This window comes from Etheostoma cragini, chromosome 16 (assembly GCF_013103735.1).
Source record: "Etheostoma cragini isolate CJK2018 chromosome 16, CSU_Ecrag_1.0, whole genome shotgun sequence".
NCBI lineage: Eukaryota > Metazoa > Chordata > Actinopteri > Perciformes > Percidae > Etheostoma > Etheostoma cragini.
This window is the reverse complement of record NC_048422.1, coordinates 12,185,740-12,200,784: the sequence shown is the minus strand read 5'-3', so window position 1 is coordinate 12,200,784 and position 15,045 is coordinate 12,185,740. Positions and strand designations below refer to the sequence as shown.

Genomic DNA, 15,045 nt, shown 5'->3' with positions numbered 1-15,045 from the left:
GAATAGAACTTTATTCTTTAGTCATTATGTTCTTACCTTTCGTGTGCTTCGCATGAACTCCATCTTTGTCGTTCCCCCCTCTTTCATTCAAGAGGGGAATGTGTCAGCTATTAAAGGGGATGACATACAAGAGAAGCAGGAAGGAAAGCACACTCACTTGCACAAGTACGCACGTATACAGGTGTGTGTGTGTGTGTGTGTTGGAAGCATACTTTCAATTCCCCTCGTATGCTAGTAGAACACAATAAAGTTTATGTTTTCTGTGTCCTTTTCAAATCACTTTTTCTTTCCTGCTCCTTTATTGTCAATCCATTTTTCTCACTCTTTCAATGTGTCCCCCCTGATGTCAGCCTATTCCATGAACCGTATCATAAATAGAGCTCCACTGACATTTCAATTTGCCCCATGACCCTTCATATATGTACACATACACACACACACCTATACACACCGCGTTTATTGTTGAGCATCAGTTCAGTGGCAGGCCTTTTCTGGGTTTCCAGGGAGACAAGGAAAAGCAATAACTGCACACTTGACCCCTTTGCTCTATTATTGGCCTCTTCACACATCCACACATACACAGACGCACACACCTCAAATTTAATCTGGGAGAGTAAGCCTCCATGGCGATATGCCTCCGTGTTCCCCTGAGGCTGGGAGAAAAGGGAGAAGAGAAGGGGAAAGGAGCTGGGAGAGGCGGAAGTTAATAATTTCATCTTGCAGTGACCAGGGGACGATAAGATCGATTGTTTGGCCCTTGTAGTCTCCTCACATCACACACACTAATGCAGGAAGGCGGAAACACACTGTACACACACAGATCATCACACTTTCCCGTCTTTGCTCCCACTGCCTTGCACAATGTCTGTCTGTCTGCCTGCCTGTCTGTCTGCCTGTCTGTCTGTCTGCTTGTCTCTGTTGCACACATTCAGCAAAAGTCTAACAACTAACAAACTTTGATTGTGAGGGATGATCAACAGAGAGAGGAAGATGAATGTTGGGCAAGAGGGAAAAGATTGTGACAGAGAGAAAGTAGGAGAGAAATATTGAGCCTGATAGGAAGGGAGAGAGAGATTGAAGGAAAATATTAGGAGGAACAACAGGCCAGCCATAGCGACAAGGCTGTTTACTGTTTATTTTGGTCTCCAGTCTCATTACTCCTCATATTGGCAGAGTCTAGATGATTTCCTTTCGCTGTTTATTCCTGTGTGGATTTCTTGTGTTTTGAGGTTATTTGTGTAAGAGTTTGTGTTTGTGTGTCCCCTGTTTGCCTCGTCTAAGATCATCTATCTGAACTCAATCTTTCCACAATCATCGGTTGTTATGGTGCTGTCACGTAGCATCAAGGTCCCAGTGTGGGATTTCCTTTTCTTTCCTACTCAAATAGTTCCTGAGTTGATAAGATATCTGAGCACATACTTTCTTCAAACATTTTGAATTAATGGGCCAAGTTTCCTCTCTGAGTTTTGATTGTGGATTCAACCAATCACCATATCCACTATGAAGCTTGTATGCTCGTTATCATTATCTCAGACGCACGCAGCTTGAAGATTATTTGTATTTAAATAACCATGAAAATATTCAGTGGAACTTATATACATGTTTTTCAACCCAGAAGTGCCGTTCTTTGTGCAAACAGAAATACGAAGCTTTGAAATCTGAAATCTGATCTTGTTTGTTGTGTCTATGCATTTGTGTCTGTGCGAGTGTGTATTTGGCATTATGATAAGCTACCCTGAGTGACCACACTCGACAGCTGAAGCCAGGTCTCCTCTGTACATGAGAACAACAAGAGGGTGCTCTTGATGATTTCTGCCTCTTTGTAATCAGGTCAAGGTCAATTGGAATGTTTCGTGTGTGTGTGTGTGTGTGTGTGTGTGTGTGTGTGTGTGTGTGTGTGTGTGTGTGTGTGTGTGTGTGTGTGTGTGTGTGTGTGTGTGTGTGTGTGTGTGTGTGTGTGTGTGTGTGTGTGTGTGTGTGTGTGTGTGAGAATGTGCGCCTGAATCAGTGTGTCCATGTGAAGGCAGCTCCCAGTGTTGCTTCCCTGCAGTGTTGCCTTCTGTAACACAGGTGTGTCTGTGTGTGTGTGTGTGTGTGTGTGTGTTGGTGTAAACAACGCTGTGCTGTAGCTAGAAACCACACACATTTGTTACAGTATTATACTATTGCATTGTTTTCATGCTCTAAACTGAAGTATTAATTTAGCAATTTTTGTATTGTAAATCCTAAATTATGTAGGTATACAGTATATAAATAGATGTATATACTCTTCCCTCTTGAAAATTAGATTCAAATACTTAACATAAAACATAGATCAGTCTATATGTAACTTTTGTTTATTTTACATTTATATTTATTTATTTTATTTAAATGTAAATACACTGTGAACAGACCCTTGTGTAAACTCCCTCCCACTCATGTCTTGTTGTGTTCTTGTGTTTGTTCCACGCAGTTCTCCAAGGAGAAGTACCTGCTGGAGTCTCCTCCTGAGAAACTTCGGAAGGAGCTGGAGGAGGAACTGAAACTGAGTGCTGCTGACATCAGGAGCCATGGCTGGTACCATGGACACATACCCAGAGAGGTAAACACACACATTATGATGTACACTGTGGAATCTTTACAGCAGAGAGCATTGAGTTACCCATGACACTGGGCTTCATGTGAGGACAGGTAGGTACACAGATGTGTATGTGAAGATTTTCTGTTTTTCTTTGTTTTGAATCATTGTAAACAGATTTCTTTAGGGTTTTGGTCAGACAAAACAAAAAGATATTTGAAGACTTCACCATAAAATTGATAATTTTCCCCTTTATGACATTTGATAGCCTATACAATCAGTTCATTGGGAAAATAATTGGCAGAATGTTTGATAAATTGATATGATCACTAAAAAAATCTGCACTGTCCTGTTTAATGTAGTTATTGTAAATTGAATATCTTTGGGGGCATAGACAGAACAAGCTATTTCAATTTGTCGCTCGGGGCATCTCTCATAGGCATTTATCACAATTTTGACATTTTTTAAGACAAATTATTTGATTAATTGAACAAAAAGACAGATCAATAAAAAAATAAAATAGTCATTGGTTGCAGCATTGCAGCCCTAGTTTTAAAGGTTCCATGACATGGGCAAGGTGGAGACTGGGGGTGGGGCTTTGAGCAATTGCCACTTTGCTTGTTTATAAGCCTGTTTGTCTCTCTTTCTCATGGGTAGCCCAAATTCTCTGGGCGGGCAAAGCAGATAAAGGGGAGGTTATCTTGCCCTTTATGACCTCATAAGGAGCAAGATTTCAGATCAGCCCATCTGAGCTTTCATTTTCTCCATGGCAAAGCAGGATACCCATGGCTCTGTTTACGCCTATCGCCATTTCTAGCCACTGGGGTGCCAAAGGAAGGCTAGGGGAACTCATATTAACGTTAAAAAAAACGTTGTGTGATGTTCATGCCATGGGATGTTTTAAAATGTGTTTTGATTAAGTTAAATGTGTGGTATAATGTTTCCAGAACACACTAAACTTTTATACTTAAAAATAACCAAAACTTAAAGTTAAACTTCATGTCAGAGTCTCTAAGTCCCTGTTAATAAATTATGATTAAATATGTAAATTTTGAAAAAGGAGGTTTTGCTGCTTTGGATATTTCTACACATTTAATTATTTCCTTCAAAAAGCCAAATTACCTAAAAGTACCAACAATAGTATTTTTTTGTGTGGGTTGGTGTGGTTGTCAACCAATAGTATTAGTTGAGCAAGTACTAGGCCAAATTCTCTGGCTTTGAAAGCACAGTTTAAATGCTTTACACACAGAATGACACTGATTTCTGAATCCCATCATCTGTCACAGCTCAGTAGAAATTGCTTTAGCGTTCAGAAGGAGAAGAAACTCTGCCAAACAGACAGCTGTGTGTGTTGCTTATGTACGCAATTGAGTTCCCCAGCTGGTGACTGAGACACACATACACACTACCTGCACCCGCCCACACACCCACACCGCATGCACATGTGCAGGGTACTCGTTCAGAGATGCAGCCTCTGTCTCTTGATCAACCTCTGGTCTCTCTCACACACACACACACACACACAGAAACACACACACACACACACACACATACACACACACACACACACCATCTGTAAGTCTTTCCTCTTTAAATTTACATAATATATTCATTTATTCATGGTTTGTCCCAGTGGAAACTTGGGGAAACCCTGAGCCCTCTGGTTCACCAAACAATACATAATGACTACACTTCACACACTGTACATACTATCCTTTCTTCCGGCTCCTTTTTTTCCTTTGGTTTTTCCCTTTAAAGTGAAGACTCCTAGTATATGCACATGTCATCAATGTATGGACCAATGTGGCTTTCCTCTAAGTCATATTACTTTATATGTTGTGTTCCAAAGTGTTGGCATGAAAAAGGATACATTCTTAAATGCAGGGTGAGTTATCAGTTTAAAAAAAGCTAAATAAAACTCAGACAACAGATTTTATTTTTAGTAATTGGAGAGATGAGAGAAACCTCCACTTGGTTTAAGCTCCTGACTTGTGTGTATACTGCCTCCTGCTGGTCCCTGAAGCACTGTTTACCCTATACTGTGCTGTGCTGTGCTGCATTGCATATTTCATGCCTTGTTTCCTGTGCTGAGTGAATCTGAAGAATCACCCCTTCAGCCTTCATCAGCAGTTTCTTTACAGGTATTTTTAAAGGGAATTACTGCTCAGAATGAAAAATGTTTCTCTTGCCCTACATGATCAATATTTGCGAAATCTTCTCATGGACACCAGAGATACTTCTGTAGTGTTTGGTATCAGCAAGATGTACAGCCTGAGGCTCCATTGACAAGAATGGGAAAATTGCTTTTTCTAGGTTGTTTGTTTTGTCAATAAATTAAAAATAACTCTCATTTTTACAATAGAGCTGAATTCGATAAAATGCATCCTCTAAAGGAGATTCCAAACACTGTCTCTGGCAATTCATCCATCATTGCCAATTCAAACTGTGCATATCAGCAGGGAGAGAGATAGTTGTGTTTGATAAGAGATACACACTGTTCTAAGGCATTGTTATAAATAATCATGATTCTCTAAATTCAATTATTCAATTATGCAAAAGTCAACGTGTCAGACACAACATATTCACAAACATGCTGTAGTAAGATTAGAGCCTTTTGTCTTGTTTTGCAAACAAGAAAAACCCATAAACATATTTTCTGTCTAGGTGTCAGAGACTCTGGTTGTACGTAATGGGGATTTCCTCGTGCGTGACTCTCTGACCGGTGTGGGTGACTACGTACTGACCTGTCGATGGGATAATGAGGTGCTGCACTTCAAAATCAGCAAAGTCCTGGTCAAATCCAATGAGACCAAGGTATGTATTAAAGCTCTTACTGGTTAGCTCAAACTTTCATCACTCAGAAAGTTACTCCTTCTCTGGGTGGGAGCAGGGAGAGAACAGGTGTAACTAATATCATTAGCAGCGGCTCTGTTCCATTTGGGTGTCTCAGCCAGCGCTTTGTTGTTGAGTCAGCATGCACAATACCAGAGTCCAGGCATTCGAAAAGCCAATTGATCATTTTATTAGTCACACCTGTGTCATGCTGACTGTGTGAAATGTGTATTGAGCCTTAACTACGGTCTTTACTGGCCTATATAGACATGACAGTGTTGCCCATAGCGTCCTCCTCTCTCCTCACTTCCATCATACTAGAGTAAAGTGCATTTTAAGTGTTATTATTTACGTATTCCTGGGTTTTGTAAGTCAAGATCCGTCCTCTATTTAAGAGGCCTATTTTCTCTTGTTGCTCCTAACGATGATTTTACATTGGGCAGGCTAATTTGGCGCAGGTGTGCCTCGTTGACCAGCTGCGCCTCCTCCAAATTCCATATCCCACCTTGCTTGCTGATTTGTTTCATTTTATCATGCACAAATTAGTTATTCAATGATTCTGCACTAAACAGTAATAGTAAACAGGTTTTAAGCAAGGAATTGCAGCATTTTTGTGCTCCCCACTAAAAGAATGCTGTTATGTTATAAACTATTTACAGCAGGTATAACAAAAACACAAAGCTGTTATATGAAATTATCCTCAGGTGCAGTATGTGTTGGAGTCCGACAGCTTCGACTCGGTCCAGGAGCTTGTGAGGTTTTACGTGGGCCAGCGTAAACCGGTTTCCCAGTCCAGCGGAGTTCACATCTACTGTCCGGTCAGCAGGACTCTCCCCCTGCGCTACTTGGAGGCCACCTTTGCTCTGGCCTGCAGCAAACAAGGCTCCGCCTACTCACCGTCCAGTCAGAGGGGAGCCTACATCAAGAGACGGAGCGTCACCATGACCGATGGCCTGACGACGGAGAAGATGATACCTCACAGGTGAGCCAGGAGAATGAGGACTAAAGGGGTTTTTTAAGTGGCAAAGATGCAACAGCTGAGCAGCCAATAATAATAGGACCCTGACTGATTTCTTTTTCATACTTCATTCTTGCTTTATGTTATATACATGACCAGTGACTCAGACAGTCCCAGTCCAGTTAAGACACCAGTGGCACCACCAGAACCAGAGCCGGAACCTGTGCCCAACTGCAGGTTGTGTGTGTGTGTGTGTGTGTGTGTGTGTGTGTGTGTGTGTGTGTGTGTGTGTGTGTGTGTGTGTGTGTGTGTGTGTGTGTGTGTGTGTGTGTGTGTGTGTGTGTGTGTGTGTGTGTGTGTGTGTGTGTGTGTGTGTGTGTGTGTGTGTGTGTGTGTGTGTGTGTGTGTGTGTGTGTGTGTGTGTGTGTGTGTGTGTGTAACTGGTGTTGTGTTTGAGCACTAAATTAGAGCACTTTTCCTCCCACAGTCCTGCAAGTCCCTCACTTCACAAACACCATTACTCGCCATCACTCCTCTAGTAATGAACATCAATCCCTGTTACTTTCCTCACAGTCAAGTTACAAAATGAATTGTTCATTTGGCCACTTCTGCACTGGATCTCTCAAGTTTCAAACAGACTGTTTAAAACTTGAATCTATGAAGAAGGAGCAGACAAATATGTTGTGTACAGTGGTTTAATTGCATAAATAACACATGAGTGTGTTATGAAGTGGAAGAATTGTCTTCACGGTTGCACCAACTGAAATATTTCCCACTCCACTCATTCTAAAATAATTAGCACTTGCATCTGTAAGGACACCTTTCCTGTCATCTAAAACTGATAAATGTCACACCCTGAACCTTAATGCTTTGTAAAGTTCCCTTCAGTGCCTCGGCTCCTTTTAAATCCATATTCAAAGATAGTTAACATCGTAAAAATGCTGTGTTTGCAGCCCGTCGACAATCCACCACCATAAGGACGCAATGCGGAACTGTGCGATGAGCATGGACCAGATTCAGGAGTATCGCTGCCCCTTGTCACCTGTTGGTGAAACCCCACTGAGTCCTGCATATAGTGCTAGTAAGTGCCAGAGACACACACCATCAGACAAATGAATGAAAAGTAAAAGCTTAGCCCCTCACATTTACAATGACAGCCTTCATAAGTAATAAGAATCGTCACTCTTTCTACAGTCACCAGGCAGAGAGCCCACTCAGGTGGGAGGGTCCTGGCTGTCGTCCCACCCTCCCCTGTGATGCGTCGTTCCAGCGACCCTCAGCTCAGCCCCTCAGCTAATAACAACCCACCAGAGCATCCTGCGCATACCTCTCACTCGGCACACTCCACGCCCGCCCATCATCCCGGCTACCGATCACATTCCTCAGATACAGCAGGGAGCTACTGTGACCTCAGACCTTGTCCCGCTGGGCCCCCTAAACCCCCAACTAAGAGCTACGTGGAGCGATTGCGAGTGGAAGAAGGGAGGAAGGAAGGAGCAAGGGAGGAAGGACAGGGGATGTTCAGCGTCCCACAGGTGGAGACAACGTCCTCATTTAGGCCATCCAGGTATGAGATGTGTGCACAAACACACACACACAAACACACAGGATTATGCTTCCAAATTTGCACTCCATAATGTTTCCAAGGAATACCTGACCTCTCGTTAAACTTGAAGTTAGGAAGTGAGGAGGTCTATGTCTATAGTAGCCTATGTTACATGCATTGAGTGCTGATAGGGCATTTAGACATTATACACACAGATATTGTGGGAGGTGCTAGAGTGGCAAACTCTCATCTTGTGCAGCAAAGACTTCTTATGCAAAACCATGCTGTCATGTTAAGTTACTGTATTATGTCAAGTTACTTTATGGCTGGTCTTTTGGCTGAGTTAGTTTTGCGGGCTCAGTAAAAAGAGAAAATTCCCCTGAACTGTCGATCAAGACGATTGCTGAAGGGAGCTAAAAAGAAACAGACACAGTAGGAGCTCATCACTATCGTACAATTCATTTAAGTTGGTATGGTCAAAGGTCAATATAATTGCTGACATTTTGCCATATAGGGCAAAAATATGGGAGTGAGGCAATTTCGACCAGGCACTGCAGTACAGCTGTGAGTGAGCAGAGACTGCAAAATAGAATTGAGTAAACAACTGATAATCCTGTGGGAAATAGCCTGAGGGCAGACTTTGTGCTGTGATCAGAGACACAGCAGATACTGTATTCTATTAGGCTTACAGTGCTATGGGGAGGGGGGGGGGGGGGGGGTGCACTGCAGATGAGGCTATTCACAAGAAAATGGTCAGGTACACTGACATCTGAAGCATCCTGTGTGAAATTTTGGTGCAGGGGGATTAATATTGGTGTTAACACTACTGGGGAAATTTGAAGTTAAGGCAGTAAAGGCAATTTAGGTTTGAGGCACCAGTGTGAGCAAGTGACTGACTGGCTGGCATGACTATGACACAATGTCACTAACGTTGGCTATTGTTGAGTTACACAGTGAGAAAATATACTGTGTACTTGGTTTGGTTTGCATTTGTCAGTTTATGTCCAGAGGCCTCTTCTCCTGTGCTCTTTGCCATTGCTCATGTCTCTGTTGTTCAGTATTTTTTAATACGGTGTAATCGCTCCTGTGCAGGTACGAGTCTTGCCTTATGCCAGCTGAGAATAAGCCTCTAGAGATGTCTGTGCTGAAGAGAGTCAAAGAGCTGCTGGCTGAGGTGGATGCAAGGACCACGGCGAAACACATCACCATGTTGGACTGCACGGTATGCACAAACAGATAAATATATGCAGGTGACATGCAAGCAGAGATACATACAAAAGCACAAATACTGACTTGCATATTCACATCACCAAATGTGAACGCAGTATGTATGCATGTATGCACACATATATCACACCACACATACAACTGATCTGTTTTTTAACTCTTGGACAGGTGGCTAGAATATTAGGTGTAACCCCAGACATGCAAAGGATGATGGGAGTGTCCTCAGGGTTGGAGTTACTGACACTACCACATGGACACCAGCTACGAATTGACCTACTGGAGAGGTACACTGTCTTAAGTCATACATCACTCACCAACTCCTAAATTAATTCAGCTATTGATTCTCTGAACACTTCTGTTCTTTTTACCCATTTCTTCTCTTCTTTTCCCTCTGTTCTTATCTTGCAACACACTGCCACAATGTTAAATTCCGGAGTGGCTTTCAAAATAGCCTTTGCCTCAACCTCTGTTTCCCTATCATTAGCGGTAATTCACATTTATTGATACATGTTATTGAATAGCACCTTTTTATTTTCTCAGGTTTTATACCATGTCTATCATGATGGCAGTGGATCTGCTGGGCTGTACAGGAAGCACAGAGGAGAGGGCGGCCCTGCTCCACAAGACCATCCAATTAGCAGCCGAGTTGAAAAGCAACCTGGGCAACATGTTTGGCTTTGCTGCTGTGATGAGAGCGCTGGAATTGCCACAAGTAAGATAGATAGAGAGAGAGAGAGAGAGAGAGAGAGAGAGAGATTTTTTTCAGGGCTAGGTAATAGTGCATTCTTAAAAATGTTGTGTCAATCATTGCTACAGATTTCCCGCCTGGAGCAGACGTGGATAACATTACGCCAGAGACACACAGAGGGTGCTATTCTTTATGAGAAGAAGCTCAAACCTTTCATGAAGAATATGAATGATGGCAAAGGTGAGATCATAGATTAAATAGTTGGTATATGTTTCATACATATGTGGATTTATTTACAACTCTGAACTGAAAACTCTTCCCCTGCGTACAGAGTCGAATGCCCTTTCCAACACCTCCTTCCCCCACATAATTCCCGTCCTTTCCTTATTGGAGCGGGGTATGGCTGTGGGGGAGGCGCTGGAGCCCTGGGAGAGTGCAGAGGTTGGAGTAGACGTGGTTATGTACCACCTGGAGGCAGCTCGTACCATTGCACACCACGGGGGGATCTATAGAACCAACACTGAGACCAAACTGCAGGGTAAGGCCCAGTATGACAGCATGTGTTTTGTTTTTAGCCATGCTAGCAGCAGGGCTCTGTGTCCAACAATGGTTTATCTGTTGGTCGGCCATGCATTTAGGCCATCTACCACTTTGGTACGGACTGAAAAATGTCAACTATTGGATGGATTGCCTCGGTATTTGGTACACACAGTCATGTTCCCCTCAGGATATAAGTTAGGTCAATGAAAAATGTTATATGCCCAATTATTGAGTTTATGACCAAATACAACCAAAACTAATGGCATTCTAATCGGCCTCAGCTGTACTTTGGGTTTAAAGTAGTGCTTTCAGTTAAACATGTTAACGGCATTAACGCAAACCCATTTCACATGCTGTTGCAACATCTAGTAATGTTAGAAAAACTACAACACCACACCGGATCTAGCTAGACCGGAAACAAAACAGACACGCTGCACACACTTGTTTGGGCTTGCAAGCCGGTCAAAGAATTGTAACGTTACATTTTGAGTGGATGGAGAGCGCAAGACGCCAAAATGGATGCCAGTAAGATTCTGAATGGGAAGTTTACTTTTTAAAAGTTGCTAAATGGTTCCCTTGACAAGATTTAAGTGATCAGTGTGTTTTGTCGTTGTGAGCTGAGCTGTCATAGCAGCACGTTTAGTCTGAAATACCACTCGATGGCCAAGCACACAGCTGATTCCAATTCTCCGCCCCCCTTGTCAAATCATTTCTTCACCCTTTTATTGAGGGACAGTGTTACACTAGGTTAGAGATTTTTTGCTCCAAGTGTGAATGACTGCTCCAAGTGAGAATGTTACATGTGAAATTGAACACTACAGCGGGCTATATGCCAATGTTGTTTTCAATTAAAAAAAACAATTGCACAAAGCAAGTTGAAAACTTTTCCATGTTAATAAGAGCATTAAAATGAGAAAAAATAATGGGACAAAAATAAATCAAGGGACACTTAGACTAGATACAAATTTGCGATTAATTGCAAGTTAACCATGCCATTAATGCAATTAATTGCGATTAAATATTTCAATTGTTTTGACAGCACAAATTTAAAAGTTCAGTGGGTAACTTAAAAAAATGTTTTGTCATATTTGCTGAAACTGTCACTCTATCCTGACCGTGGCACTTGGTTAGCAAATCGTGTTCCTCTGCCTCCCCCTAGTGCTCCCAATGGCATTTGCAAGTTTCCACCGACAACGATCGGAATCAGGTAGTCTCTAATACAGTCAGTGACTGCTGATGTTCTTCGGACACAACTGTAAACTGCATTGCCTGTTTCTTACCTCAGATGTTTTCAGAAACATATTTCACTGTTATGTTTGGCTATAAAAAAATAAATAAAACTGTGTGACCACTTTTGGGCAGCAGCGGCTCAGGAGGTAGAGCAGGGTGTCTTAATCACAAGGAGGATGGTTCTCTTTGCATGTCAGAGTGTCCTTGAGCAAGACAATGAACCCCAAATTGCTCCTAGTGTGCAGGTCTGCGCCTTGCAAGGCAGCTCCGCCTGTGTGTGTGTGTGTGTGTGTGCGCGCATGTGTGTTAACCGTATTGATCCCTAATGCCACCCCAATGGTTTTCGGTTTGAGGCCATTACTGCCTTATTGAACAGTGTGTCAATAGCTTTCAGCTCACATCTCTGTTTCCTGTCATATCTCACCATCTATCAGCCTCAGTCTGCTCCCCTCATCAACATTTCTAAAAGTTGCGATGCTTACTTCATACAGTTGTAGAAAATGGTTCTTCAGCTCATGATATTTGCTGTCTTTAGTTCATCTAAAGGGATAGGTTAGGGAGTTTGAATTATTGAATTGAGCATTCAATCATGAAAGTTCATTCTTTACCTTGGTAGCAGTATGTGAGGTCCAGAAGTCATTCACATGATAAGTGGTCATATATAAGGGAGAAGAGCACACAGTTAATAATGTTAATTTTATTAGTTGACAAAATCTGTTCAGTTTTGTTTTTCCAAAGCCTTGTTTTTTTTTATTTTATACTGCAATTATGGGATTTATATTAACTTTTTTTTTGTTTTCCATGATTGTCATGAACACAGTGTTTTTTACCAAGAGTAACCCCTACTCCTCTCCTCTCCAGGATTCCAGGAGCAAGCAGAAATACACGAGATCTTCCAGACAGAGTTTCAGATGCGTCTCCTGTGGGGCAGCCGCGGCTCTGAGGGCAGCCAATCAGAGCGTTACGAGAAGTTCGACAAGGTCCTCACTGCTCTGTCACACAAGCTTGAGCCTGCTGTGCGACACAGCGAGCTATAGCACCTGCCCTAAAATCCAACATCGCCAAAACACCCCCATCTCCACTAACCACTCATTGTGGTATGGTCTTATTTTGCATCGCAAAGGATGATGTGGAAGAGTCCAGCGCAAACACTGGGAGGGCGGAGGGTGGATGAAGAGGCAGCTAACAGAGCATTTGCAGTGAGCAATATAGATAAGAGGGTCTCACTTATAACATGTGTTGCACTCACTGTGGACTTGTCCTTCTGTTCCTCCCTGTGGACTTCCCCACTTAGTGCTAAAATATTTAAATGGCGTCTGAGAGGAGACAAGCTAAGTGGAAAAGAAGATGGTTGAGATGGGTGACCAGCTCCTCTGCGTGGTACAAACCGTAACTTGTACGGTGTGTCCTGAGGGCCAAACAGAGCTGCAGAGTTTTGCTTTGCTCCAATACAATGCAGACTCTCTTGTTTCAAACTGCTGTCACACACTGTAGAAGAAATGCAAACAATAACTTGCATAGCTCATAATAGATGTTTTGTCTGAGTGTGTGAATGTGAGTCTGTACAGTCCATGGTCTGTACACGTATGTATGTTTACCTTCCATCAGTCCCCTTCTTTTTTGCTGATTTATTTTGCTATGATCAACGGATATCTAAACACCATGGACATTGCTTCACCAAACACATGAGAAACTGCCAGTGCTTGTTCCAAGGGAACCATGTTCATAAAACCTCATGAAATATGTATCGAGCAGTCCCATTGACTCCCTTAAAAATGTATCAGGCATGCATTAATAAATGTATCCGAAATAATACATTTGCAGACATCATGCAGCAACTTCAATGTGAGGGTTTTGCGAATTGTTAAAAATGTTAAGAGAACAAATCAATGTCTCTCTGTTGTATCTGTTTGACTAATACATTTGATATTGTGTCTTGTACACATAATTTAGCTTGAAATGGCACTAACAGAGGAAAAATGGGATTTTTAAATTTAGTTCAAGCAATGTTCACTTAGTATTTAAACATTTATGACATGAAGCTTGGTATGACTGAAGCTTTAGCTTAGAAAGCTTCAGAAATAATTACAATGGTTGATGCATGCAGCTATAAATGTTATACCAAGTAAAATGTTGCTTTAACCTGCCAATTAAAATATAACAGTGTGTCAAACTTGACAATATGCAGATGATACAGTGAAGGTTTTTCAGGTCTGTGGATAATCTTGAATGATGCCAAACAGACAAGAGAAATCTGTTATCTTTCATATTTTTTCCAGTTTGAAAACCAATTAATTGTGAAGGAAGTTTCCAAACTAAGTCCAATAATAACATGTTGACAGCAGCCCTGCTGCAGAGACTGTCATTGGGTTGTATGTTTTGCGTTTGTGTTTCAGCAATAGAGCTAATCATTTTATTGCTATGGGATTACATTTTGGTTGACTGTTTGGTGTTAAATCTTTGCTGTATTTACAGTGTGTGGGCTTGAGAGAGCTGGAGCTGACTCTCAGAGCTATGCAATCATTTCAACCAAGGGCTGAGGCCCCTGAGAAACAGACACCCAATCACAATATTCTCTTTTTGCCCCCAACATCAGCTTCTTTTTAGATGTATATTCTTTGTTCTCTCAAACCCATCCAACCTGATAATCTATACAGCATATGAACTAAAGTCATATCAGATACCAATCAAACAGAAGTTATTAAAAAATAAAACATATCCTTCTGCCCAAGAGTTGCACATCAGAGATTCTTAAATGGATGTTTGATTATCTGGACCTGTACAGATCAGTTCATGAGGTGAGGAGACATGTGCCAGGTCCCACTTTGGTCCAACAGGGGGCGATCTTCAGTCAGAAAAAAACACTCAACCCTTAATTGTAATACAATATGACAGGACGACACACACAAAATAACGCATTTATTGTGTGTTTTGAGACCAATGTTTGATATCAATAGTATCAGATATCACACCTACTGGTTTATGTTTGATATCTGATAGCACTGAATACGTGAATGTGATGATGTTGATGTAATATGATTTGTCCTCTGTTGAATGCTGTACAGGAATGCTCTGATAGTGTGTGGATTCTCCTGTTTTTTTCATAACAGGACTGTGTGAGATGAACGTAAAAAGCAAAAAGACAAGAACTGTTTCAGGTATGATCTCATGTGGTTTTTTTTACGTACTGTACATAGCAATTCACTTTTTTTCAAATAAAACAATTGCTTGTGTCAAAGAGTGTGGTTTTGTTCAGAAAAAAACAGACACATATATTTCTCATAGGCATCAAATCCTATGAAAAGACTTTAAAAAAAATAAAAATAAGTGTTGCCTTGGTAGTTAAACTTAGATCTCAATTATTATCCAAAGGGTATTTAAAACACATAAATAAGCCACACTGTTGCACCGGGCGACATGATCCTTCATGAACATTGGCAATGTAGTTTAGTTTAAGTCATTCTACT

At 41.6% G+C, this 15,045-nt stretch overlaps 1 protein-coding gene across 3 annotated transcripts in view; it reads left to right on the top strand.

Annotated features, from left to right (window-relative positions):
• The window catches only part of sh2d3ca (SH2 domain containing 3Ca), a 47,166-nt gene extending 32,879 nt beyond the window's left edge, over positions 1-14,287 (top strand). The window contains exons 5-16 of one of the 3 annotated variants that reach the window (XM_034896460.1): positions 2,453-2,581; positions 5,222-5,371; positions 6,094-6,371; positions 6,507-6,584; positions 7,301-7,428; positions 7,542-7,914; positions 8,986-9,115; positions 9,289-9,404; positions 9,661-9,832; positions 9,937-10,048; positions 10,140-10,346; positions 12,440-14,287. In XM_034896460.1, coding sequence (XP_034752351.1) covers positions 2,453-2,581; positions 5,222-5,371; positions 6,094-6,371; positions 6,507-6,584; positions 7,301-7,428; positions 7,542-7,914; positions 8,986-9,115; positions 9,289-9,404; positions 9,661-9,832; positions 9,937-10,048; positions 10,140-10,346; positions 12,440-12,615 — 2,049 coding nt within the window. In that variant the 3' untranslated portion in view covers positions 12,616-14,287. The remainder of the gene's footprint in view (positions 1-2,452; positions 2,582-5,221; positions 5,372-6,093; positions 6,372-6,506; positions 6,585-7,300; positions 7,429-7,541; positions 7,915-8,985; positions 9,116-9,288; positions 9,405-9,660; positions 9,833-9,936; positions 10,049-10,139; positions 10,347-12,439) is intronic. The other 2 variants (XM_034896462.1, XM_034896461.1) reach the window with 2 other exon arrangements.
• Positions 14,288-15,045: the final 758 nt, after the last annotated feature.